The 25407-nt window shown below is 66.0% G+C and overlaps 2 protein-coding genes across 4 annotated transcripts; both read left to right on the top strand.

Moving 5' to 3' along the window:
* The first annotated feature begins 446 nt into the window (after positions 1–446).
* PANX2 (pannexin 2) lies at positions 447–9864 on the top strand. The gene is made up of 3 exons (XM_057556781.1): positions 447–704; positions 6823–8253; positions 8609–9864. Exons 1-3 carry the CDS (start codon positions 479–481, stop codon positions 8950–8952), a joined length of 2001 nt encoding a protein of 666 aa, XP_057412764.1. The 5' UTR covers positions 447–478; the 3' UTR covers positions 8953–9864.
* A 3635-nt stretch (positions 9865–13499) lies between these two features.
* Positions 13500–22917, top strand: TRABD (TraB domain containing). 3 transcript variants are annotated; one of them, XM_057556215.1, is made up of 10 exons: positions 13500–13592; positions 18486–18553; positions 18865–18943; positions 19343–19509; positions 19704–19844; positions 20415–20525; positions 20621–20760; positions 21086–21258; positions 21343–21454; positions 21574–22917. In XM_057556215.1, exons 2-10 carry the CDS (start codon positions 18521–18523, stop codon positions 21749–21751), a joined length of 1134 nt encoding a protein of 377 aa, XP_057412198.1. In that variant the 5' UTR covers positions 13500–13592; positions 18486–18520; the 3' UTR covers positions 21752–22917. The 3 variants fall into 3 exon arrangements, with proteins under 3 accessions (XP_057412198.1, XP_057412200.1, XP_057412199.1); XM_057556217.1 differs by lacking the exon at positions 18865–18943 and having other exon boundaries at positions 13536–13592; XM_057556216.1 differs by lacking the exon at positions 13500–13592 and having other exon boundaries at positions 13896–18553.
* The last annotated feature ends 2490 nt before the right edge of the window (positions 22918–25407 follow it).

Here is a 25407-nt window from a genome sequence, read left to right as displayed (position 1 = left end):
ATCCCCACCGCGTGCAGCCACGCCCGCGCCTCGGGGGAGGGGAGCCCCCCACTCGGCCTGCCCCTCCTCCCCGCCCTGAGGAAGAGGAAGAACCATTGTTCATTCATTTTATTTAATTTAAATATTTTTTGCCAAGTCATCGCCGGCGCCGCATCTGCGTGCGGGGGGGTGGGGGGGGTGGGGGGGGCGGGGCGGGGGGGCGGAGCCACGCCGCGCGTCGCCGCAGGTAAACAGCCCCCTCCCCGCGGCGGGACCGCAGCCGCCGCCCGCCGCTCGGGGCGGGGGGGTCCCGCCGCCGCCCCCGCCGGAAAGACGCGCCGGGGCCACGCCGGGGCTGCAGCCGAGGCGGGGGCGGCGGCCCCTGCGCCCCCCGCAGCCCGCGCCGGCCCGGGCGGCCCCACCCCTGCCCCGGGGGGCGGCGGCGGAGCGCCCCCCGCCCCCAGCGCGGGCCCCGCGCCCTGGGCCCCCCGCGCCCCCCATGCACCACCTCCTGGAGCCGTCCGCGGACATGGCGACGGCGCTGCTGGCCGGCGAGAAGCTGCGCGAGCTGATCCTGCCCGGCGCGCAGGAAGACAAGGCGGGCGCCCTGGCCGCGCTGCTGCTGCAGCTCAAGCTGGAGCTGCCGTTCGATCGCGTGGTCACCATCGGCACCGTGCTCGTCCCCATCCTGCTGGTCACCCTGGTCTTCACCAAGAACTTCGCAGGTGAGGCCGGAGGCGCGCGGCGGGAGGGGCGCGTGCCCTCTCGGGCCACCCTCGCTGCGCCAGCCGCCGCGGGCCTCCCCACTGGGGCCGGCAGTGTGGGCGGTGCCCCGGGGTCTCCCCGCAGACCCTCAACACTCTCCCAACCTTGCATGTGTCGCCGGTCGCTGGGGCTGCTTCCCTGACCCCTCTCTTCCGATGTATTGAATTTACCTTCCGTTGGCTCACACCGGGCGGACCCGGCGGTCCCAGGCATCAAGGAGACGTGGGGTCTGGCGTGGAAGAGGGGCGACCAGAAGGGGGAGTGGGCAGGGTCTGAGGGAAGGAGGAGTGGCCAGGTGGGGACCAAGAAAGGAAGTTACAGGTGATGGGGACAGCGGACACCAAAGCACGGCCTCTGGACAGGGTCCTGGGGCGGGTGGTGGGATGAAGACCTTGAGAAGTGGGCAGATTCTGGTCAGTTGGTTGGGGGGGCACCAGGAGGCTGGGCAGGTCTTGGGCAGAGGCCCCCCAGGCCAGGCAGGGCCTGGAGGAGCAGCAGGCCCAGCCCCTGTGAGGCTGGTGCGGGTAGAAGAAGAAACCGGACAAGGGCAGTGACCACGGCAGCGTGGACGTGATGAGAGGTTGAAGCTCCCGTCAACAGACGTGGTCCTGAGTAGATTCAGCGCACTTGGGCAGCACCTGAGGGCCTCCTAACGAGAGGTGACCCCAGGTGAGGCAGGAAGGAGGAGGCGGAGTGGGCTCCCGGGGCCCAAGGGTCCACACGAGGCAGGTGGGTGGGCGGCTGGAGACGGGAAACGGCCCTCCACGCAGGGTCTGGCTGGCAAGCGGTCTCAGGGCCCAGATGTCCAGGGAGGCCCCTCCGCAGCCCACCAGCCCGTGGCAGAGAGGGCAACTCTCCCCTGAGGGACGTGGACAGACTTCCTTGCACAAAGGACTCACCCGTTAGGGGTCCCTGTGACCTGAGGGTGGACGTTGTCCAGGCTGCCTCGTCCCACCCCCGGGTGGGGCCACTCCCGGGGTCAGCACGCTCCCCAGGAGCCTGGGGGGGAAGTCAGGCTGTGCACAGGTGTCTCCTGGGGCAGCCTTGACAGGTTGGCACAAACGTGTGACTCCAAACACTAGAGCCTTATTGTCTCACAGTGCGGAGGTCCAAAGTCCAAAATCCAGCCGTGGGCAGGCCATGCTCCGGAAGCCCCAGGGAGGGTCCCTCCTTGCCTCTCCAGTTCTGGAGGCTCCGCAGTCCTGGGCCTTCTTTGGCTTCATTGTGGCCGCATCACCTGATCTCTGCCTGCGTTTTCACCCCTCCTCCTGGGTGTCTGTCTAAATTTCCCTCCTCTTATGAGGACACCGGTCATTGGATCGGGGCTCCCTTGATCCAGCGTGACTCATCTCAACTTAATCACATCTGCAAAGACTCTTTCCAAACAAGGTCACATTCACAGGTACCAGGGCTTGGGGCTAGAACATCTTTTGGGGGAACAATCCTACCACTCCAGATGCACACGGTGGGGCAGGCTCAGGACTCAGTCGCCCTCAGACGACCTCCTGGGACAGGGCCACCACCTTGATATTCTGCTGTGAACCAGCTCCCCCCACGTCGGGGGGCCTCAGCACCTCTGCATCCAGCCAGGCTGGGCTTCTGGGTCTCCCCGAGTCCTTCATCTCTGCTCCTGGCGGTACCCTTGGCCTCCCTGTGCCACCTGCCCTTTCACACCCACCTGCGTGTGTCTGGGGACACGCCTGGGCCCGATGCTGGTCAGGAGGGGCCCGGTGCCTCCCTAGCGAGGGCGAGGCAGGCCTTCTGAGCCAGGGCAGGCGGGTGCCGGTCCTGCGGCCCCGCATCCCGCGACCCAAAACCCACCCGGTGGAGCGTGTCTGGCGCACGGGGCCCGGGTCTGCCCCGTGGTAGTCCTGTTCCAGGTCACAGAGCAAATGGGGGGTGGCAGTGGCTTCACGAGCTCTCCCGCTGCTGAGTGACTGAGGCTGCGCGGTACCCTTGCACCCCCCGCGGTTCAGGGCAGTGGCGGCTGCGTCTCCTGCTCTCCTGGATCAGGGTCCGTCTACCTGGCGTTCCTCACAGAGCTCAGAATCGTCCCCGGGTCCCTTCTCCAGATCTGAGGACAGTAGGGGACCACTGCAGTGGACCAAAGGGGGGCAAGAGGAAGCGAGGTCAGAAGCTCTGACCCTCAAGGGGCGCTGGAGGCCCCTCCAGCTGCATCCCCCGCCCCCAGACAGGAGCACACCCGAGCCGTCCCCTCAGCACTGGGTCACCATCCACCTTCAGGTTCTGAGCCCAGGGGTGTGGGTATGTCCTGCCACTGCTGGAAGGATCCATGTCCCATCCACTGGAGCCCGGCTCGGCTCGAGAGGACCCGGCGCTCACCCCCACCAGCCCACCCAGCACCCAGATCCTCACCTGGTGCCCTGGCGCAGGGGATGGGGGTCTGACGTGTCTGCCTGTTGGTGACACGTGGGCAAGCACATGCTGGCCGTTGGGCTCATGGTGAGGAGCCAGCCAGGCGGGGACCTCCCTGAACACCGGGGCCTGTGCGCATCCCCAGGCTGGAGGGTGGCAGGTGGCGGGAAGGCCCCCGTGTCTCCACAGACACCCCCACTGTGCAGACCCGTTCAGTGGCGGGCGGAGGGCCAGCCAGGCGCACGGCCAAAAGAGAGGATGGCGGGGGAGCGGGGCCTTGAAGGGTTACCGGTTTCTCCAGAGGTTATGTGGGCCCTGGGAAGAGGGGACCAACAGCTGCTTTTTCCTAAAATAGCCAAACACAGGCAGACCTCGTTTGGTTGTGCTTAGCAGAGACTGCGTTTCTCACGATTTGAAGGTTTGTGACAACCCTGCAACGAGCAGGTCTCCTGGCGCCATTTCTCCAACGGCATTTGCTCAGTTCGTGTCTCTGTGCCACATTTTGGTAATTCTCACCATATTTCAAACTTTTTCCTTATTAATACGTTTGTTACGGTGACCTGTGAGCAGTGATCTTTGATGTTACTATTGCGAAAAGGTTGCGACTCGCTGAAGGCTCAGACGATGGGTGGCATTTTTTAGCAATAAAGTATTTTTAATTAAGGTATGTACATTGGTTTTTAGACATACAGCATGTAGACATAGACTACAGTATAGTATAAACATTATTTTTATATGCACTGGGAAAGAAAAGAATTTGTGTGACTTGCTTCATTGTGATCTTCGCTTTATCGCTGGCGTCTGGAACCAAACCCTCGACATCTCCGAGATGCCTGTAACGGGTGTGCCTCTTCTACCCCCAGTCAGGCAGGGTCTCCAAGGGAACTGGGGCGCTCGGGCTGGGAGGGGACGCTGTCGAGGGCTGGGCTTGGCCTGGGGACCGGGAGCAGCCCCGGAATTGCAGCGAATTCGGAATCGCACTCACGGCTTCTTCCCCGAAGCGGCCTCGCAAGCCCTGGCTGTTGCTCCGGCTCGATGTTCTCCGCGGCACCGCAGTCGGCCCTGCGCGCTCCACGACGGGGTCTCTGGGAGCACCCGGGGCTGCGAGGACCCTGGCCCCGGTGTCCTCTCGGGGCGTAGCCAGGGGTGCTCGGGTCCAGAGCCCACAGTGCCATCCTCAGGAAAGGTGTCCTGGGTGAGCTGGCTGGGTCTGCATGGCCCCGTCGGACACCCGTGCTGCCACCGCAGTGTTTGAGCGCCCGGTGCCCAGGGCCCTTGGCTCAGCGGTCACCCCCACCCCCAACCAGAGTCCGGCCCAGCACCCAGGCCCCTGCAGCTCAAGTCAGGACATGCGGCCACAGCTCTTCCAGGCCAGGGTCACTGCACACGTGTGTCCTGAGGCACCTGCATGACACACCCGGTCTCTGCTGGGCTGTTGGACCTGCTTTGCAGGTCAGGGAAAGACAGAGACCCCAGTGTAGAGCCCGAGGGGCCCTGGAGCTGGGCCTCTCCTGAGCCAGGGCTCATCCCTCCTCCCCTCTCAGCAGCCAGGGGGCAGTGGCAGACGTGAGAGGACGTGGGGACCCATGGGGGCCCTGCTTCCATCCACGGGTGACCCAGCTCCCCTGTGCCTGCAGCACTCAGGGCCAGGGGACAGGCCCCCTCCATGCCCCAGAGCCGCGGCACCCTCCCAGTTCCCCTGGGGCCTGGACCAGGGGCCTGGGGGTCCCGGGGACCTCTCCCCGCCGTCCTTTTCCCCCAGAGAAGAGCGTCTGCCCTTCCTTGGCCTGGAGTTGGCTGTGAGGACAAAAAGCAAGTGAATAAAATGCTATCTTCTCAACCACGAGGGGGGATCCTGTGCCTTTTCCATGTTCTCTGAGCCCAACTCACCACTAGGCCCCAAATCTGTGTCCTCGTCGGGGGCCTTGGGCCGTGGGTACCAGCGTTTCCTGACCCAGCCCATCCCTCGTGTGCCCGTGGCACAGCTTCCTCACGCAGCCCCTGGCCTCGCCACCGCAGCCGAGCAAAGCTCACCCGCCCGTCACTCCTGCTCCCAGGCCCTCCGTGACTCCCCAGTGCCTGCCACGTGCAGCCCCAGGTCCTGCTGCCATGGCCGTTGGACCACACCACCTGGAACGAGCTGTGGGCCCCACTCCGGCGATCCTGAGGCCCCCCTCAAGCCCCCCTCAAGCCTCAGGATGGTGCGGGGCTGTCACGCTGGGGGCAATGGCTGGGGCTCTGCGTATGTACGTAAGAGGCCAGATGACCTCCGTGCGCTGGGACCGAAGGCACTTGTGGGGTCTCCGTGCCCAGATGTGTAGCCGGGGCACCAGCAGTGACCATCTGCCTCTCCCGGCCTCAAAGGCCGGGCTTAATGTGGGGCAGGCCTTGGGAGGGGCCTGCACAGACAGATAGACAGACAGACAGGTGCGTTGGTCCCCGCTGCTTCCTGGTGTCAAGCCTCGCGGGGTGAGGGGCTGACGCTGGAGCAGAGGGAGACTCAGCGGACCCGCCCTGGGGGCTGCGAGGGAGGGTCCAGGCTAGGGCGGGCTGGCACGTATGCTAGCTGTGGTCGGGCTGGGGGCACTGACCTCCTGTCAGTGGGACGCTGCCCTCTGGGCGGGGGGCCCGGGCTCTGCCACTGGCAAGAGGGCACACGCGCCCGGTCTGTGGTGACAAGGACTGGAGCCTGGCCTGACGGCCGAGTGGCCCGGCCTTCAGGGGCCGTGAACGGTGACGCCCTGCCCTGAGGACGGCTCTGAGCCGGCCAAGCTCTCCCCTCTGAGAAGCGTTCACCGGGAGGCCCAGCTGGAGGGCAGGGAGAGGGGGACAGCGTCCCACGTTCTCCGCTGTTGGTTTGTGCCTCTCCTCACCTGGGGGCAGACAGCTCAGTGACGACCGTTTTTCCTGCGTGACATGGCGGGCTGGGTGGTGAATCCTCCCTGTCGGATCCCCGGGGTGGCTGCCCTTCCCAGGACAGTGTCCAGGGACCCCAGGCCTGCCCTTCCCCAGGACAGTGTCCAGGGACCCCAGGCCTGCCCTTCCCCAGGACAGTGTCCAGGGACCCCAGGCCTGCCCTTCCCCAGGACAGTGTCCAGGGACCCCAGGCCTGCCCTTCCCCAGGACAGTGTCCAGGGACCCCAGGCCTGCCCTTCCCCAGGACAGTGTCCAGGGACCCCAGGCCTGCCCTTCCCCAGGACAGTGGGTCTTGGGGGGACAGTCCTCAACTCTCAAGGGCAGGCAGGGCCACTTTTGTTGTTCTTTAGTTGTGCCACCGTAACTGCCTCTGGGTAGGTAGGACCTGACCTCCTGCCCTTCTCAAGATGGAGCCCGGGGCAGTGCCAGGCTGGGGGCTGGTCCAGCTGTGCCACTGGAAGAGAAGCCCCGGCTGAGTGGTGTGGCCTGTGCCGCCCTCTCTGGGACTCGTCCCTGTGAGCACATGAGGACGTTATGGCACTCGGAGGGGGGCCTGAGGTTCCAAGTGCAGGTAGGCCCCCCAAGGCGGGGTGGGCACGGCTGTACCCTCCACCCCCAACCCACCTCTGTCTGTGCCACAGCTGACTGCAGTACGTGAGGGGCGGGGTACCCGGGGTGAGACCCACGCCACCACGCTGAGATGTGCAGAAGGGGGCTCAGCGCGGGGCAGGCGGGAGGGGTCCGACGCCCGGCTCGCCCCCAGCCCCCTCTCCTCTCTGCCCCCAGAGGAGCCCATTTACTGCTACACGCCGCACAACTTCACCCGCGACCAGGCGCTGTACGCCCGCGGCTACTGCTGGACGGAGCTGCGGGACGCGCTGCCCGGCGTGGACGCCAGCCTGTGGCCGTCGCTGTTTGAGCACAAGCTGCTGCCCTACTCGCTGCTGGCCTTCGCGGCCATCATGTACGTGCCTGCGCTGGGCTGGGAGTTCCTGGCGTCCACGCGCCTCACCTCCGAGCTCAACTTCCTGCTGCAGGAGATCGACAACTGCTACCACCGGGCTGCCGAGGGCCGCGCGCCCAAGATCGAGAAGCAGATCCAATCCAAGGGGCCCGGCATCACAGAGCGCGAGCGGCGTGAGATCATCGAGAACGCGGAGAAGGAGAAGAGCCCCGAGCAGAACCTGTTCGAGAAGTACCTGGAGCGCCGCGGCCGCAGCAACTTCCTGGCCAAGCTCTACCTGGCGCGGCACCTGCTCATCCTGCTCCTCAGCGTGGCGCCCATCTCCTACCTGTGCACCTACTACGCCACCCAGAAGCAGAACGAGTTCACCTGCGCGCTGGGCGCGGCCCCGGGGGGCGGCCCGGCCGTGCGTGTCACCTGCAAGCTGCCGTCTGTGCAGCTGCAGCGCATCGTGGCGGGCGTGGACATCGTGCTGCTCTGCTCCATGAACCTCACCATCCTCGTCAACCTCGTCCACCTCTTCATCTTCCGCAAGAGCAACTTCATCTTCGACAAGCTGCACAAGGTGGGCATCAAGACCCGCCGGCAGTGGCGCCGCTCGCAGTTCTGCGACATCAACATCCTGGCCATGTTCTGCAACGAGAACCGCGACCACATCAAGTCGCTCAACCGGCTGGACTTCATCACCAACGAGAGCGACCTCATGTACGACAACGTGGTGCGGCAGCTGCTGGCCGCGCTTGCGCAGTCCAACCACGACGCCACGCCCACCGTGCGCGACGCGGCCGTGCAGACCGTGGACCCCAGCGCCAACCCCGCCGAGCCCGAGGGCGACGCTGAGCCGCCCGTGGTCAAGCGGCCCCGCAAGAAGATGAAGTGGATCCCCACCAGCAACCCGCTGCCCCAGCCCTTCAAGGAGCCTCTGGCCATCATGCGCGTGGAGAACAGCAAGGCCGAGAAGCCCAAGCCCGTGCGCCGCAAGACGGCCACCGACACGCTGATCGCGCCGCTGCTGGACGCGGGCGCGCGCGCCGCGCACCATTACAAGGGCGGCGGGGGCGACGCGGGCCCGCCCCCCGACAAGAAGCATGCCCGCCACTTCTCCCTGGACGTGCATCCCTACATCCTGGGCACCAAGAAGGCCAAGGCCGAGGCCATGCCTGCCGCCCTGCCGGCCTCTCGGAGCCAGGAAGGGGGCTTCCTGTCCCAGGCAGAGGAGTGTGGGCTGGGCCTGACCGCGGCACCCACCACAGGTAGGGATGGGCAGGGCTGGAGGGGCGTGACAGGGGTTAAGGACTGAACCAGACGGATGGAAGCAGGGGGTGGGCAAGGGAGCCAGCTGCCAGGGTGACGACAGGCGGGACCCTCACTCGAGGGCTCTGTGAAGCACACGGGATGAAGGGCTGGTGGGGACACACGGTAAGGTTGCTCGGCACCTGAAGAAGTTTCTGGAAACGGGAGCCACTGCTCCTGGGGCGGCCAGAGTCCCCCCAGGCCGGCCGCTGTGTGCGGGAGCTTCAGAGCTCGAGCCGGCCAGGCGGGAGGAGCGGGGAGGCAGCAGGTGGGGAGAGGGGCCTCCAGAGGCTCTGTGCTCTGGGCTGTTTGCAGATGCACCGCTCCCCGAGAAGGAGGTCCTGTTCCCAGCAGAGCCAGCCCGGGCCGCGCTGCCCTCGGGGGGCCCGTTTCACGTCTGCTCGCCCTCCGCCGCCCCCGCCACGGCCCCTCTGTCGCCAGCCAGCCTGGGCAAGCCTGACCCCCTCGCCATCCTGAGCCGCAACGCCACCCACCCGCTGCTGCACATCAGCACCCTGTATGAGGCACGGGAGGAGGAGGACGGGGCCCCCCGAGCCCCCCCGGATGTGGGCAGCCTCATCCCCATCCCTCCCCCTCAGCAGATCCTCATCGCCACCTTTGAGGAGCCCAGGACAGTAGTGAGTACTGTGGAGTTCTGAGGGGACAGGGCTGCCCAGGCCGTCGCAGGCCCCCCTGCATGACCACAGTGTGCCACTGCCCCCAGCCCCCCGTGGATGCGGCCTCTGCTTCGCCCGGCACTGCCCACACCCCGGCCTCCTGTCCGCATGCCACGGGGCTCAGCGCCTCGCCTACCCGGCCCCTCAGATGGCATCGTCGGGGCGCTGGCTGGGCCAGGGGCTGGCCGTGACCCCTGTAGGGCCCGTGGCCAGAAAGGCCCAGAGCCGCCACCCCCCTCCCCTGCATCAGGCGCTCGGCTGTGAGACGAAGAATTTATTTTTTTAGTTGATTTTGTCTTGGGCCCGGGATGCTGGCCCGTGAGGGGCCGGGCGGTGGCAGGACAACTCAGGAGGGAGCTGGGGGCGGTGGCACCTCAGGGCTGCCCCCTGCAGGGACCGGGAGCCCTCGGTGGGAGGGGCCACCCTCCAGTCAAAGGTCAACGTGCACTTTCTCCTCGTATCCCGACAAACCTGTACTTTATTTTACTATGATTACTGTAACTAGCGAGTATATTTATTACCAGGAGGCTTCAGACGCATTCAAAACAAAGGATGTTGTGTGTGTGTGTGTGTGGGAGCGTGCGGGCGAGAGAGCGAGGGCGCCAGCGTGCCAGTGGGTGTGTGCATTAGCGGGTAAGTGTGCGAGTGTGTGCGTGAGTGGGCACGGGGTGAGGCTGGGCGAGGGCGCCAGCGTGCCAGCGAGGGCAGGAATCCAACGCAATAACCACGTCCCCTCCAAGGCCATCAGCACCCCCCCGCCTGAGGGTCCACGACGCTTCCGTGGGAGCCCAGGGCCGGCGCTGGGCGGGGCCGTCCCTATTACCTCAGCCACGGCGACAACGTGACAGTATTAACAAGGTAGCACCGAGCATATCAATAAAGATTATTCTGATACCCCTGAGTCCTGAGTGGTCCATCCTGCTGGAGGCCTGTGGTCCAGCTGAGGCCTCCTGCGTCCAGGGCCTCCACCCAACCTGCACGGGGTGGAGGTGCTGGGGGCGGGGGGTGGCAGGGCCGTGGGAGGCGCCCCGATGCCTTCCAGGTCGCCTGGGGGCCCTGCTGCATCCACAGCTGAATGAGAACACACAGTCGTCATGCGACTGACACACTGTGGTCTCCAGCTAACGTGCGTGCATACTGAGCCACAGGGTGATTCACACAGACTCAGTGGAGATGGAGTGAGCCCCCCCAGGAAGCCAACCCCCCCATCAGATGCTTGAGGGCAGGGGCTGCCAGGTACACTTGGGGGGAATAGCAAGAACTGGCAGGACTCAGGAGGGCTTCCTGGAAGGGGTGCCCCTAATGTGCTCCGGAGGTGTTCATGTCACGGGGATCGCGGGTGGGGGGCGGCTTTCCTCACCAGGCCCAGCATGCAGGTGGGGATGAGGCTGGTCCCGGGTGTGCACCAAGGAGTCACACACACCGTAGGCCACAGCAGGAGACCCCGAGGGTCTGAAGAGAGGCTCGTTGGAGGCAGGTAGCGGGGCAGCTGGGCCAGAAACCTCTGGGGGCTAGAGCAGCTGGGGTGCGGGCCTCAATCACAAGGGGGCTCAGCCGAGATCAGGGTGGGACCACCTGCTGCACCGTGTGGAGGCCTGACTGGCCTGGCCTCCTCGAAGCCCCTCCGCAGGCCCCTCCCTGGAGCAGCCCTGAGCTGGGCAGGCTGGGCTTCCCGGGAGTGCGGTCGATCCATCATCCGGGGCTGCATCCCAACTTGGGTGTTTTTGTTTTTGTTTTTTATAAATTTATTTTTTTTTGACTGCGTTGGGTCTTGGTTGCTGCGTGTGGGCTTTCTCTGGTTGCGGTGCGCGGGCTTCTCATTGCGGTGGCTTCTCTTGTTGCAGAGCACGGGCTTCAGGTGCGCGGGCTTCAGTAGTTGTGGCACACAGGCTCAGTAGTTGTGGCTCGCAGGCTCTATAGAGTGCAGGCTCAGTAATTGTGGCGCACGGGCTTAGTTGCTCCGCGGCATGTGGGATCTTCCCGGACCAGGGCTCGAACCCGTGTCCCCTGCACTGGCAGCGGATTCTGAACCACTGCGCCACCAGGGAAGTCCCCCAACTTGGGTTTCAGATGTAGGTTTTTATCATCACTCAGGTATGGTAAAGCCAAGAGATCAGGAGACGACTGCCACTGCAAAGACAGTTTATCACAGGTCCCAAGAGGAGGGGGCCCCAGGGCCGGTCAGGAGGCAGGGAGAGGGGACACGTGGGCAGGAGCCTTCACTGGGTTTCCGCAGGGAGAGATGCGAGGCAGGGTGAGTAGGCTCAGGACCGGCCAGCGTGAATAATCTCGGTGGGCTCAGGGCGGAGGGGCTGCCCCTAGTTGTCGGTGCCTGGCCCAGGTGATTGGGGCAGGCAGAGGGTGGCCCCGAGGACATAGAGTACCCCATGGAGGAGGGATGGTCTGGGGCTGTGGATGGCTGGTTTGCTTGTGAAACTGTTTGCTGTCTCTAGGATCTGGCTGACTCTGGGAGGGGCAGTCTCTCCAGGGTCGGCACGGCCCCAGAGGGCAAAACGGTACAATTCATAGCCCCTGTCCCCAGAAAGCACTCACCCTCACCCAAGTCAGGACACTCTCCCCAGCCCAGCATCCCAGGTCATATGGCCTGCTGCCTCTTGGGCTGGCACTCACCATTTCCACTCATCTGGGGAAGGGACCCCACAGGACCCAGGCAGGCTGACCAGGTCCTGCAGGGTGGAATGAGCCCCTGGCCCCTCGGTCCCACGTGGGCAGCCAGCTCCGTGGTGGTGGTGAGCCGGGCACTGGGGCCAAGGTGACCCTGCAGGGGTAGGGGCTGCTTTGCCCACCCAGGAGCCCAATTCCCACTCACCTCAGGCAGCAGCGTTTGCCACGGGCCCCCTGGCAATCCCTGAGCGGGGCTGGAGCCCAGACCGGCTCCCCACCCCTGCCCGTGCACACTCAGGGGCTCCGCTCAGAGTGGAGACAGCCCCAGAGACCCGCGGGGCACGCTGCCTGGCCGTGCGCTGAGTCCACGGAGGCCACAGAAGTTCCTCATGCACATGCGTCCAGGCGGGGCTAAGGCACACCGGCCACTGAGCACCCCCCCCGCCCCCGGTCTCTGTCTTCGGCGGTACTGCTGTGCCCAGCCCTGCCCCCTGAGCCAAGGCCTGGCAGGACATTTCAGACCAGTCTCCTCCAGCGGCCTGTTCCTTGGTGTGTGAACTGACCCATTGCCCTGGGGAACAGAAGGGAGTCAGCGTCCCACAGAAGCAGACCTCTTCCTGCATGTGCCAGGGATGCCACCTTGCCTGGAGGGGGCAGAGGGCGCACCGTGGGCATCAGCATTCCTTTGACACACCCTCCACACCTGCCTCCTTGCTCCTTCCCTCCAGCCCCGGGCAGGGCAGGTAGAGGTGCCTTCCCTCTCCCAAGAGGAGGGGCTGTGGGAGAAGCTCAGACCCACCCCAGACAGCCAGGCCTGGAACCCAGGCCTCTCTCCATCACACAGCCCAGCGTAGGCATCTCAGCCAGACTGGCTCTAGGCCGTGGGGCTGGTGCCTCGAGGGGACAACAGTGCCCTCACTCCAGCTCTCCTGTGTGGGTGGCCAAGGTGGGGGGCGGGCAGAAGCGATCTGTGCCAGCACGAAGGAGATGAACAATAGGAACCAGACAGAGAGGGCGGGACAGGGGTCCTGGACCACGAGCCGGGCAGATAAACGTCAACCCAGAGCCTCTCGCCTAACAGAGCCCGCCTGCCGACCAGGAGCCTGCCCCGCACGAGAGTGGACGGGCCATCACCTCCCACGTCAGCCAGCCCACAGGAGGGCCACCCCCAGACTCAGAATGTGGGAACCTGGGACCTGCACAGGACAGCAGGGCTGGGCCAGCACCCCCTTCCTGGAACCTGAGGGGAGGCCCGGCGCCCAGCTCGGACCGCTGGTGGGCCGGCCCGGCAGGCCCAGACCAGGCCCGGGCCGGACGGGGCTATCCCTCACTCCGGGGCCGACCGCGGGCCCCCCACCCCGGGGCCCCGCCCCCACCCCGTGCCCCCCTCTCCTCCAGCCGTCCCACCGCCCCCGCCCGCGCCTCCCCGGACCCCAGCTGCCAGGCCGAGGGGTGACCCAGGCGCCCACATGGGTGCAATCCACGACGCGAACTCTCTGCTCCTCGCGTTGCACTATCGCTGACCCTTTCGGGCGGGATTGACGGTTCTGTATCATAGCAGGCCATATGAACGTCACATCCCTTTTACTGACCGGGAGCTGCGGCCAGAGAATTTTGGGGCGCTTCGCAACGCCGCCCCAGTCGGGTGGCAGGCCTGGGACTCGAACCCGGGAACCTAGCCGCCGCTTGAGTCCTCGAATCCCGACGCTGGAGGCGGGGCGGGGCGGGGCGGTGCTTTCTCGCGCGCGGTCTCCTGGGAAGTGAAGTCCGCGGCTGCTCGCGCGCGGCCCCCTGGGAACTGTAGTCCAAGGGCACGGGACAGCCTCGCTGCAAGGGCGGGCCGAAGGCGCGCGGAACTACGCTTCCCGGCATGCCGCGCTCCGCCCGGCCCTCCGGCCCCGGCCCGTCCGGCCGCCCCGCCCCGCGGTCGCGGTCCGCCCCGTCTGGTGGGGCGACGAGCCGCATGGAGGCCGGCTGAGGAGCGCCGCCCCGCCTTGGTACGCCGCGCGGCACGGGCCTGGGGCGGGGGGCGGCGCGCGGGGGCTCCGGCGGGTCGAGGTCAGCCCGCGGTCCAGGTCGGATGCTGCCCCGCATCGGGCCGGGCCCAGCCAGCCCCCAGCGTGAGGTCTCGGGCCGGAAGGATCAGCCCCGACCTCCGAGGAGTGCGCGCGGGGCCGGAGTCGACGGCGAGGGTCGCGAGGGTTCGAGGGCTCGGATGGTGCGGGCCGGGGGCGGGGCCGGGGGGCGGGGCCCGGGGCCCGGAGTCGGGGGTCGGGGGCGGGGGCGGGGTCGGCCGGAGTCGGGGGCGGGGGACCGGGCGTGAGGGGCAGGGTCCCCTCCGCCCCAGGCGGCGGCGGCAGGGTCTCGGTGGAGACCCTGAGCCCTTCTGCGTGCCGGAGGCCTCTGCCCTTCAAGCCGAGCAAGCACGGCTGCCATATGGGCAAAGGAGACCAAACTTCCGAGGCCTTGTAGGTCTTTACTTACCTTGTTTCTGTGAAGAGCTTTATTGAGACATAACTTACATGCCATAAAGCACCACAGAGTTCACGTATGCGTCTTTGTGAAAACTGTCCCGAGAAAGGAAACCAAAGCACACCGAAGACAGCGAGGGACTCTCTCGGAAGTCCTCGGCTGACTTTGGGCGTCAGGGCAGCCTGTCAGGAGATTGATGGTTTCCAGGTTGAATCCTCCTGGCTTTCGGGGTCCCCTGGAGAGGAAGATGTCCGGGCCACCAGCTCGGCGCCCTCCTGTGCAGGCTCCACTCTCCCTGGGCCTCTCCCTTTTGCCGCTGTTGCCCCCTTGTGTGGCTGGGAGGGAGCCCTGACCTTGGGGCCGCTGGTCAGCCTTACAGGATGGCGGTGATGTTGCAGCCAGGAGAGGGCCTGGCACGGTGGGCGGGCAGGCCCCTACCCAGCGCCCTGCAGTGGAGGTCAGTGTGGGGACCCAGCACTGGGTAGAGTCCAGGTTCCAAGAGGGTTGGCCAGGTGTGGTAGGCTTCCGGCTCAGGTGTGAGTTGGCATGTGCCCTCTACCCCCGTCCTACCCTCGGCCACACCTCCATAAAGCAGAGCCTGCCAGACCCAGGAGGGTCTCCGGTGGCCAAGGAGCCCAGACTTCAGAAGTGGGGATGGATGTAGGGGGTCAGGGCTTTGGGCCACACCCTGCTGCCTCCCAGTTCTCCAGCCCGCTAGTCTGTCCAGTTTGGAACCCTTGGCTTGGTGAGCAGGCCTAGTGGGTTGGTTGGGAGATGGTTTTTCTGGGAACTCCATCAGCTCTTGGTCTGGGAGGCAGTTTCTGGCTTCCTAATTTTTAGAGGGATGAATGAGAGAGAATGGCTGTCTCATTCTGCTCTGCAATCATGACAAAATACCACTGAAGGGGGCTTAACGGTTTTCTCACAGTTCTGGAGACGGAAAAGTCAAGATCAAGGTGCTGGCTGATTTGGTTGCTGGTGAGGGGTCTTTCTTCCCGGCCTCCAGGCAGCTGCCTTCTCACTGTATCCTCACCGGGCCGCTCTCCCGGGTCTCTTCCCAGGAAGGCTCTGATCCCATCCTGGGGCACAGCCTCATGACCTCACCCAACCCTCACCATCTCCCAAAGTCCCTGCCTCCTAATTTCACCCCCACTGGGGTTAGGGCTTCAAACAATGAGGGGACACAGTTCAGTCCATAGCTGTTCCTGGAAGGGGACAGCTGCCTGGGCTGGGCAGGCGGGAGCTGTGGCCTGCCACGCAGCCTGCACTCTCCGGTGTCCTCAGGTCTGTCCTGCCAGGGGCACCCAGCAAACCGTTTCCTGTGCTAACACCCCATCCAGCAAGAGCACCTTGACACGTTCCCTGGGGGTCCCTAACGCAGGTGGGGCTCTCCCTGCCCTGTGAGCAGGTGCATTCTCTGGTGAACCTGACAAGATAGGTCCTCATGGGGGTCAGGGATTCCCTCGGATCTGGAGCTCGTTTTCCTAGAAGCGTGTGGGTGTCATCTGCGTGGAGCCAGATAAGGGTGGCGTCCCTCTCTGTGGACGAGTCTCCTGAAACCAGGTGGCTGGTTCTCTTCATGCCCCAGCAGAGGGAAGCTGAGGTGACATCTCAGTGTGGCACGCCTCGTGCTGCTCGTGGGATGGCTGGGTGGCTGCTCTAACCACCTCGGCCCTAAAGGTAGGAGCTAAGAGCCTGGCGGGTTGGAACGACTTGCCCGAGGCCGCGCCGCGCCAAGCAGCAGCCTGAGATCTGGCCAACCCTGTAGCCGTCCCCCGCAGCACAGGTGCTGGCAGCCGCCTAGAGGACTGGCCTCGGTGGCCAGGCTCGGGAGGCCTCTCCCGCCGCTGAGCCTGATGCCTCCCCAGGCCGTGCTCCGTGGACAGTCCGGCTCAGCAGTGACACCTGTTGGGGGCGGTGAGCACCTGGACCGGGCAGAAGGGTCTGCCTCGTGCCGGGCTCCCCAGGGTCTCGGCGGTGGTGGCCGCGGCGGGGCCAGGTTGCCGGGCGGGAGCCTGGTTCCGGCCTCCCCGGGGCTGTGCTGGCTGGTGGGCGCTGGGCGCTGGGGCCTGTGGTGGTGTGATGAGCTGCCAGGACCCGTCGTCCAGAGATTTTTGTGGCCAGAAACACAGCCTGCGGGTGTGGGAGATGGAGGCCGGGCCCAGGGTTCTATGGCGTTGGGCCCTTTGCTCCCCTCCCGTAAATATTTAGAGAGGCTCGGGTCCCAGCCGTAAATATTTGAAAGTGCATCATGGTGAGCGGGGCTCCCTAGGGGAGGAGGGATTGATGACCCACTGAACTTACTGATACGTCCTACAAGGGTATCAGCAGGGGCCCTGGCTGAGGTTGCAGGAAACCAGGATATTGGGAAGTGTGTGCATGTGATAACATCAGAGAGACGCTTCTCAGAATCACGGGCTGTTGGCCCTGAAGGGGCCTCGGTGGCCTTCCTGCCTGACCCCTCCCAGGCCAGGCGCCCACCCCAGCGAGCTCGAGGGGACCTGGGTCCTGGTGCTGCGGTTGGTGGCCCCGCCATCTCGGGGCTCAAGGCTCGTCTGCCCCCTGGGGACAGAGGGTGAGTCCGGCCTGGCCAGGCCAAGTGCAGGGAGGGCAAAGGCAGGGCCGACCCAGACCTGTGACCCCCACCCCTGTGGGAGGGAGGCCTCGGCCTCGGTGGCCCTCCTCTTACCGGCTGTCACACAGGCTTCCCAGGACAGCACTGGATGCTTCCTTAAGAAGTTTCTCCAGTACTTTGGCAGCCTTGTGTGAAGCGGACCGGGGGGATGCTCTCCTGGGCCGGCTCGGGAACCTGAGAGGCGGGCGGGCCCCAGCTCGGCCACAGACACAGCTTCCTGTTTCTATTTCGGTCGGTGCCTTGCATCAGTGGAGCGCTTTCGTCTGTGAAGTGGGAAGGAGGCGGCCCCGGGAGTGGTGAGGCCGGGTGGGCCGCTGCCCGTGGGGACCGGGCGCCCCCGGCGCTGCTGCTCCTTCCCCGACGGCGGGGCGCCCGGGGGCCCAGGCCGGGCTCAGACCCCAGAGCTGGCTCCCATGCCCCGTGCAGAGGCCACGGCTCTGCCTGCCACCCTTCTCCGCTGGCGGGCCTGCCCCCTTTTGGTCCCGAGCCAGCTTCTCTTCCAGACCCTTCCCCCAGCCTCATTTCTTCCAGAAGGCACAGCCGTCCTGGGGTGGGCTGCCCAGCGCTGAGCCACTTGCCCGAGCCGGTCCTCCCGGCCGCAGGCGAGGAAGCGGAGCTCCCAGCGGGCCGGGAACAGAGCCCGGGTTAGGGTTGGGCTCAGGGTCACGGGGTGCAAGGGGGAAGGAACTTGACCTAGCGTCGTGTTTATTTATTATTTGTTTTTCCTCTTTGTTGTGAAAGTGCAACAGTGAAACTGACAGGCGCCCCAGGGGTGTCCCACTGCCCGCATGGGGCCTCCAGCACGTCCCATCGGTTCACGTGTGACAGACACGGACTCTAAAAACCCACGATACGGCGCCCACGACTGAAACCAAATTAGAGTCGTTCCTCACGGGACGGTCTCCAGTCACCTGTCAGGTTCTCCCGTGGGCCCCTCCTGCGGGTGCCAAGCCCCCTGTCCTTTGGCGGCCAGACCCTGGCTCTAAACTCAGAGCTGGAACCGGAGGCTCTGTCAGACTCTGGTTTGAGTTTCTGGCAGGATTTTAGGAGGTTCGGGTGACGTCCGTGTGGCAGATGTCCAGGACAACGTGTCCCGGGCCCAGCGCGGATCTTCTCTCTGGTGAGAACAGCCTTGCTGGGCCCCTGCACCCCGTCTCCCCTCCAGAAGGGACAGCACAAGCGGCTCCCGCGTGACCTCCAGGGCTCGGCTCCTAGCTCAGCTTCTTCGAGTTTGTGCCTCTCTTCTTCAACCAGAAGAAGTCTCGGTTCTCAGTGAGGCCGACACACACCTGTGCTGTTCGCCATCCCTCCCCCTCCTCCTCCTGAGTCTGTGCCGACGCCTGTGTGATGCTGCTGGTGACACGTATCGTCACCACACGCGGCTCCTGAAAGCGGGGCTGCAGCCGCACCGCCTTCCGCGCCAGCCAGCACACAGGTTCCCTTCTGCCGCCTGGGTTTGTCTTTTTAGGGAAGTTTATAAGTTGTGTTTTATTCCAAAGTCAAAAAGGAGGCATCCAGGTCTGGCCAGCTGCCCCCGCGGGGTATCCCCCTGCTGGGCGAGCAGGAGGCCGGGCGGCACGTCCTGCCCTTGGGTGACTCGGGCTCCCCGCCCGGGTGTCCCCACCCTGCTCTCAGCCCCGCACCGCAGATCCCGAGATCACCCGTGCCTGGGGCCGAGGTCCTGCCCGCGGATCATTCCCGACGGACGCGGCGCCACGGGGCGCTGACCCCCGTGCCCGGCGCCGGGGCTCCAGGTGAGGGCGCGGCTCCTGTGTCTCCTCAGGCTTCACGCGTCGCTGCCGCAGCCGCCGCCCCGCCATGGAGGGCCAGGAGGAGCAGCGCCCTCGCGAGGTCAGAGCGCTGGGCTGGGGGCTGGGGGCCGGGGGCCGGGGCGACCCATGGAGTGTGGGGCTCGCCCTGCGTGAGGCTCCCTGGGGTCACCCTGGCCTCTGTGCAGAGAAGCCCTTCACTGGTCTTCCCGGGACGTGGCTGGTCAGCCGAGGGGCCCGGGGCAGGGCGCCCTGAGGGTGGGCCGCCTGTGAGGAGGTTGTCTGCGGGGCACGCGGCTGACAGTCCCGGGGGTTGAAGGAGCCACCGCACGAGTCCTGGCAGGCCCCGGAGAGGCGAGTACCGCCGCTCGAACGCTCCCCTTCCCTCTGCAGGCCAACACAGAGCCCATCGTGACTTCAGCGGGTTCGGAGGTGGTGCCCAGGGTGCTCCCCGGAGAGCCCCAGAACCTGTGTGCGTGCTCCCTGGGGTCACCGTGCCGGGTGGGAGGGCCTTGGGCTGGGTGATCTCCAGAGCTTGTGGTGGACCAGGGGCCCCGGTGCACCCTGGGGTGTTGGCGGGGGGGCTCTTGAGCGCGAGCAGGGCTGCGGCAGGAGCCCCCTCCTCAGGTGGGGAGGCCGGGTGCCCTGCACAGCACCCCCGTCCTGGGCCCCTCGGCAGCCTGGGGGCTCCCCTCGGAGTGGGGCCTGGCCGCACGTCCTGGTGAGCAAGGACCAGTGACTCGAGGCCGGGAGAGGCCCCCATGTGCGTCCGCGTTCCGCGGGGCAGCACACACCCCCGTCCCTGCGCCCCGGAGGCCCAGGCCGCCCGTGCGGGAGGATGGACCTGAGCCGGGCCTTGCTGTCCCTGCAGCCGACGTGGACGCTTTCAACCTGCTCCTGGAGATGAAGCTGAAGAGGCGGCAAGAGCGGCCCAACCTGCCGCGCACGGTGACCGAGCTGGTGGCCGAGGACGGGAGCCGCGTGTACGTGGTGGGCACGGCCCACTTCAGCGACGACAGCAAGAAGGACGTGGTGAAGGTGAGGCCCGTGAGCCGCCACTGCTGCTGCTGCAGGACCCGCAGACCCGGGTCGTCCCTCCCTCCGTAGTCGCTTCCAGCACCGAGCTGTCTCCACGGCGGCTGACCGGCGGTGGGGTCGCCCTGGGGGTGGGCCTCCGGGTCCGGCGTGGCTCTGCCCATGGGGCCCGCGGTGAGCTGGCGTGTCCGTCGCAGACCATCCGGGAGGTGCAGCCCGACGTGGTGGTGGTGGAGCTGTGCCAGTACCGCGTGTCCATGCTGAAGATGGACGAGCGCACGCTGCTGCGTGAGGCCAAGGAGATCAGCCTGGAGAAGCTGCAGCAGGCCGTCAGGCAGGTGCGCGTGCCAGCCCCGTGGGGAGTCTGGTCCGGGACCCTTCACCCTGGCCCGAGGGACAGTGAGGAGAGGCGGCTGAGGCCCCAACCCCAAGGCAGGAGCTGGTCAGGGACCCTGAGGGCCCTGGGAGTGTGCTGGCAGGTCACCAGGGGTGGGGGTGGGGCCTCAGCGTGTCACGTGGCCCAGAGCTGCGACCCCACTGCGCCTCGCTCAGGGGCTCTGGACACAGGACCCAAGTCCACTCACACTGACAGGTGCCCCAAGGGGGATGTGGGCAGAGGAGCTGGGGGTCTGGCGTGGAGGGGTGAGGGGGAAAGGGGGCACCCGTGGGGCAGAGGCCAGGCAGCCGGTCCGAGACTGCGCGTCCTGCGGTGGGCCTGCTCTGGGAAGGTTGTCTGAAGGGCCGGGAGGGGCCTCTGAGCGTGCACCGTGGGTGAGGCGCCCACCGTGAGGCCCTGCTGGACGTCAGCGTGGCCCTCACTCCTCCCCAGAGCACAGGGCAGGCCTCCCGCAGGGCCGCAGGCACCTCGTGCTCTGCCGCGCGCCGGCTGACCGGGCCTCTCCCTGCAGAACGGGGTCATGTCGGGACTCATGCAGATGCTGCTGCTGAAGGTGTCCGCCCACATCACTGAGCAGCTGGGAGTGGCCCCCGGCGGCGAGTTCAGGGAGGCTTTCAAGGAGGTGGGCCCGGGCCCGGCCGGGGGACGGAGGGGGCTCGGCGCTTGGGAGCTGTCCGGGGCCTGAGGCTCCCCCGCCAACACCCAGCCTCTGCCCAGGCCAGCAAGGTGCCTTTCTGCAAGTTCCACCTGGGCGACCGGCCTATCCCCGTCACCTTCAAGAGGGCCATCGCCGCCCTCTCCTTCTGGCAGAAGATCAAGCTGGCCTGGGGCCTGTGTTTCCTGTCGGACCCTATCAGGTAGGGCCCCTCAGCCTCCCGGCCCGGGAATAGTGGCCAGTGGCCTGAGATGCCCACAGAGCACTCGGTCCACACCTGGCCTGGCCCAGCCCGCCATGCGGCACGCTTCTCTCATTCTCCGGCTGAGCCTCCTTCACGCAGGGCCTCCCCACCCCTTCCTTCTGCCAGGATCCCAGGCGGAAGGTGCGGGGTCCCCGCCCTGGGTCAGCCGTGCCCGCCCTGGGTCAGCCGTGCCCGCACTGGGTCAGCCGTCCCCGCCCTGGGTCAGCCGTGCTCGCGCTGGGTCAGCCGTCCCTCGGGCTGGCGGCACGCCCTTCTCCCCCAGCAAGGATGATGTAGAGCGGTGCAAGCAGAAGGACCTGCTGGAGCAGATGATGGCCGAGATGATCGGCGAGTTCCCCGACCTGCACCGCACCATCGTGTCTGAGCGGGACATCTACCTGACCTACATGCTGAGGCAGGCGGCCCGGCGCCTGGAGCTGCCTCGCGCCTCTGACGGTGGGGACGGACTGCCGGGCAGTCACTGGGGACCTGCCGGGGCCAGTCAGGTGGGCGGTGCTGACGCGTCACTCCCCCCTGCAGCCGAGCCCAGGAAGTGCGTCCCCTCCGTGGTGGTGGGCGTCGTGGGCATGGGCCACGTCCCTGGCATCGAGAAGAACTGGACCACCGACCTCAACATCCAGGAGATAATGACGTGAGTGCCGCCCGCCCACCCCTCCGCCCCACACACCCCACCCACGCAGAGCCGGGCTGGGGGCTGGGGGATCGTGCGTCCCCCAGCCAGGCCCAGCCCGCCCTCCCTCTCCCCACCAGTGTCCCCCCGCCGTCCATCTCAAGCAGAGTGTCCTGGCTGGCCGTGAAGGCCACCTTCTTGGGCCTCCTGGGCTACGGCCTGTACTGGATGGGGCGCCGTGCCAGCAGCCTGGTCTTGTCACTGCCTGCCGCCCAGTACTGCCTGCAGAGGGCCTCCGAGGCCGGGCCACACAAGTAGGAAGGACAGAGGGAGCCACCACGTCCGTCCAGGGGGCTGCCCGCGGCTGCTCCTGTGACACGGCCGAGGGGCACGGGGGGCCGGCCCCCTGAGGAGCTCCGGGGTGCCACCCCCCATGGGGGTCCGGCCTAGCCTCGCCTGCCCTCTCCCAACCCGCCCAAATAAAGAATTATTTCACTGTCTGAGCTCGGGCTTCCCAGCAGCCCCCCTCCACCCTCTCCCTGCGGGCCGCTAGGAAGTTCACCGGCCCGGGATGAGCTGGCGGGGAGGGGTGAGGCGCGGTGGGCCGCAGCCGGCCAGCCCCTACCTCACTGTGCCTTCTCTCCGCGTCGCAGGGGGCGCCTCGCGGGGCTGCCAGGCCAGCACGCTGGCGAAGGGCAGCTTGGCCCGTGCAGCCCTTCGCGGGGCTGCTTGGCGCCCCCTGAGGGGCGGTGGCCCCAGGTGAGCGCCAGCAACAGCTGTGCCTACAGAGGTTGTGTGTTTCTGGCTCTTAAAAGTGTCTGAAACTTTTCTACTCAGGTAATTTTAACTTAAAACAAACTGAAATAAATGTCAGGGAATACTAGCCTTAAATCTGGTTGGGACAGAGAACATCTTTCTCTTGGAGTCTCGGTCCCAGGAAGACAGGGGTGTGGCGGGGGTCAGTTTCGGCCATGGGCAGCCAGGCTGGCCTCCAACCGCTGCCCGTCCAGCTGCCCCCGTGGTCTACCTCCAGCCGTGGGGGCCCAGGGCCGCCACCGTCTCGGGGTGGAGCCTGCCTGGCCCGCGGGCGGTTGAACCTGCTTCCTGTGCAGCTGGTGGTGGGAGCTGGGGTCACCCCGACCCTCAGTGGATGGGTGGCAGTTGTCCACCAGGGCCCGCCAGCTTGCCCAGGAACCGCCTTGGGTGCAGCTGGGCCCAAGGTCGAGCTGGCCCCACACAGCACTTGACCCCGGTCATTGCCTGTTTGCGTCGTGTCCTGGCCACCTGTTTTCGACGTAGCATCTGTGCATCCCGTCAGGGGCCCAGGGCCACGTTTGGTTGTATCTGTGTTGACTCAGTGTCTAAATCAGGTGAAACCCATGGCCCCAATCTGGGCCGGGGAGCCTTGGGCTGGGCCATGTCCTTGTCGTTCACACGCTCGTGTACACGTCCCTTAGAGACTGAAATAAAATCTAATTTTGGAAGCCTGTTTTGTGAAATGTGCGGGAATGGGACTCAAGTACAGGGAGGGTGGGGAAGGGCATCAGGATGTTGGTGGCACCCACCCATCCCTTGTGGACCCCTGCCCTCCTAGTCCACACCCTGGGGCTCCCCTCCCTGCTCAGCGCCCCACCCTGGCACGCCGGAGGGGAGGAGGTGGGAGCGAGCCCAGCAGCTTGAACAAAACTCAGTGGGGACCAGCGGCTCACATCTGCCCAGAAAGGCGACTGAGCATGGAGGGGCGTGTGGGCCGCCCCGGGGGCACGGCAGGAGGCCGGCGGGGGTGGCGCTTCTCCGCAGTGTTTGCCCCCCAGGAAGCATGGCTGCCGCCCTGCGCTGGGCCTCGGGGCTCTTCTGCGTCCCTCTGCCCTGGGCCAGCTCTGAGGTACATGGTCAAAGGCCGGTAGGAGCGGGTGGCGGGCCCATGGTGGGCCAGGGGCTCCCGGGGCTACTGAGCTTTCTCTGCCCGGCGTCTTCTCTCCACAGGTCCAGGCGGTCCTGCTGGAACCCCAAGGTCTGGCTGGGTGTGGGGGAGTGGGAGGGGCCTGGTGCATGCTGGCTGGGTGGCCTCTGAGCTGTCACCCACAGGTCTGCACCCTGCAGGCTTCTCACTCCCCGTGAGGACCCGCCTGGGTACCTGCCCTGAACAGCCTGGGGGAGGGGCAGACAAGAACCAGGCCCCCTCCAGGCTGGTGTTAGGGGGGGCCAGCTGGGCCGGGGGAGGGAGGCGGGGAAGCCAAGGCAGACCCTCCTAGGGCAGCAGGTGAAGGCCATGTTGGACCCACAGGGAGAGGTGGTGTCCAGGGGCAGCGGGAGGAATCGCGGGTCTGACTGAGGGCTGGGGGCCAGCAAATGCTAGGAGCCTGAAGGCCAGCCACTTGCAGGAGGGAAGAGGCCTGAGGCAGGTGTGGCCCGAGGTGAGAGGACAGCGGCTGCCCGTCTGCCAGGACCGAGGTTATAAGTCGTCTGCTGGATTGTCCACGGGCCCTTCTCGGGCTCTGGGTCTGGTCACCTGGAGAACTCCGACCCCTCCTGGCCCGAGTCTTCCCCAGGGAGGGGCTGCTCTCAGGTCTGGGTGGAGAACCAGAGGGCCCCAGTGGTGTGTACGCCAGCCAGCCAGAGGAGCCAGTGCCCCGTCCAGGAGGGCAGCCTGCAGTTCGTGTATCACTTTGGCAAAAACGGATGTCACCGTTGGCAGTTGGGAGGGAAGGGCCGCGCCAGGCCAGACACCTGCACCTGGGACAGAGATGCTCTCTGAGCGCTGGCCACAGTCAGGAAAGGAGAGAAGTCTACTTCCAAGGGAACAAAGGAAGATGCCCAGGATACAAGTTAAGTATAAAATAACATCCATTAAATTGAAGCCATCAGCCTGAGGCCTGGGGAGTTACTTTGAATCTTCACCCTATTTCTGAGAATTTAAATGTATTCCAATGCAAGTTTGTATTACACTGACAAGCAGGAAAACAAGGTTTCATTTTTCAAACATATAAAGAGTGCTTAGGGGAGAGCGGACATCCCTCCCCCCTGGACTGTAGAGGGGCAGGCCCCTCCGATCCGCCAGGCACAGCCAGCACAGGAGGCGCTGACGTGCCCACCCCACCCCAGGTTCTGTGACAAGCACACAGACAGTGGTTGGACGGTGATTCAGAGTCAAGACTGGGGCGGGGAGAGGCTGCTGGATTTTGAGAGGTGCCGGCAGGAGTACAAAGAGGGCTTTGGAGACTGGGGAGAGGTAGGAAGGCCGTGCAGCCAGGGCCCCGGGGCCTTGTTGAGAACACAGGGCAGGCCTGAGCCTGGGCGCCCCACTCCCCGCAGGTGACCACTGGCCGGGGCTGGAACACATCTTGGGCCTGACCTCCCAGCCCGGCCTGCGCACCGAGCTGACGGTGGATCTGCGGGATGTGGGCGACCACTCGCTGTGGGCCCGCTCTGACAGCTTCCGCGTGAACCAGGGAGACCGGTTTTATTGGCTCTACCTCCCGGCCTGTACTCAGGGCCACAGGTGAGTGCCTGGGAGGGCTGGGGGCTCTCGTGCCACCCCCCTGCCCACAAGCATCGCAGTTTGCTGACATGCTTCCCGCGCTAGGGGCTGGGGAGAAGGTTGGGACCCCAGAGTCCCCAACTTCTCAGCCTACTTCTGCCAGCCTCAGCTCTCCAGGGAAGGATGTTCCTCCTGGACCACCTGCCGGGGGGCCCAGATGGCCAGGATCCACGATGGGGGTGCGGCTGAGGGGCTGCACAGGGGACACCGTACAGGGGACACATTCCAGGGCTCCGGCGGCGCCCACAACCAGGAGGGCTGTGGCTTCAGCACGCTGCACCACACGCCCGATGGCTGAAAGCCCTGCGCCGATGGCCCACACCTCTGCCAGCTGCAGCCGCGAGCCCTCAGGTACCGGCTGGTGGTACAGCGATGGCGGCCAGGCCAACCTCAACACACCGAGGCCGGAGCGCACCAGGGCCGACTCAGGCAT

The sequence above is a fragment of the Balaenoptera acutorostrata genome, chromosome 11 (genome assembly GCF_949987535.1).
Source record: "Balaenoptera acutorostrata chromosome 11, mBalAcu1.1, whole genome shotgun sequence".
NCBI lineage: Eukaryota > Metazoa > Chordata > Mammalia > Artiodactyla > Balaenopteridae > Balaenoptera > Balaenoptera acutorostrata.
Note: the sequence above shows the minus strand (reverse complement) of the source record. Positions and strands in the feature narration are given on the sequence as shown.

Excerpts from the sequence above, each read along its gene's own strand:
- TRABD (XM_057556215.1), top strand. The coding sequence starts at position 18,521 with ATGGAGGGCCAGGAGGAGCAGCGCCCTCGCGAG. Across the intron at positions 19,845-20,414 it reads TGCAGCAGGCCGTCAGGCAG|AACGGGGTCATGTCGGGACT; the intron begins GTGCGCGTGCCA and ends CTCTCCCTGCAG. Across the intron at positions 21,455-21,573 it reads AACATCCAGGAGATAATGAC|TGTCCCCCCGCCGTCCATCT; the intron begins GTGAGTGCCGCC and ends TCTCCCCACCAG.
- PANX2 (XM_057556781.1), top strand. The coding sequence starts at position 479 with ATGCACCACCTCCTGGAGCCGTCCGCGGACATGGCGACGGCGCTGCTG. Across the intron at positions 705-6,822 it reads CTTCACCAAGAACTTCGCAG|AGGAGCCCATTTACTGCTAC; the intron begins GTGAGGCCGGAG and ends CTCTGCCCCCAG. Across the intron at positions 8,254-8,608 it reads GACCGCGGCACCCACCACAG|ATGCACCGCTCCCCGAGAAG; the intron begins GTAGGGATGGGC and ends GGCTGTTTGCAG.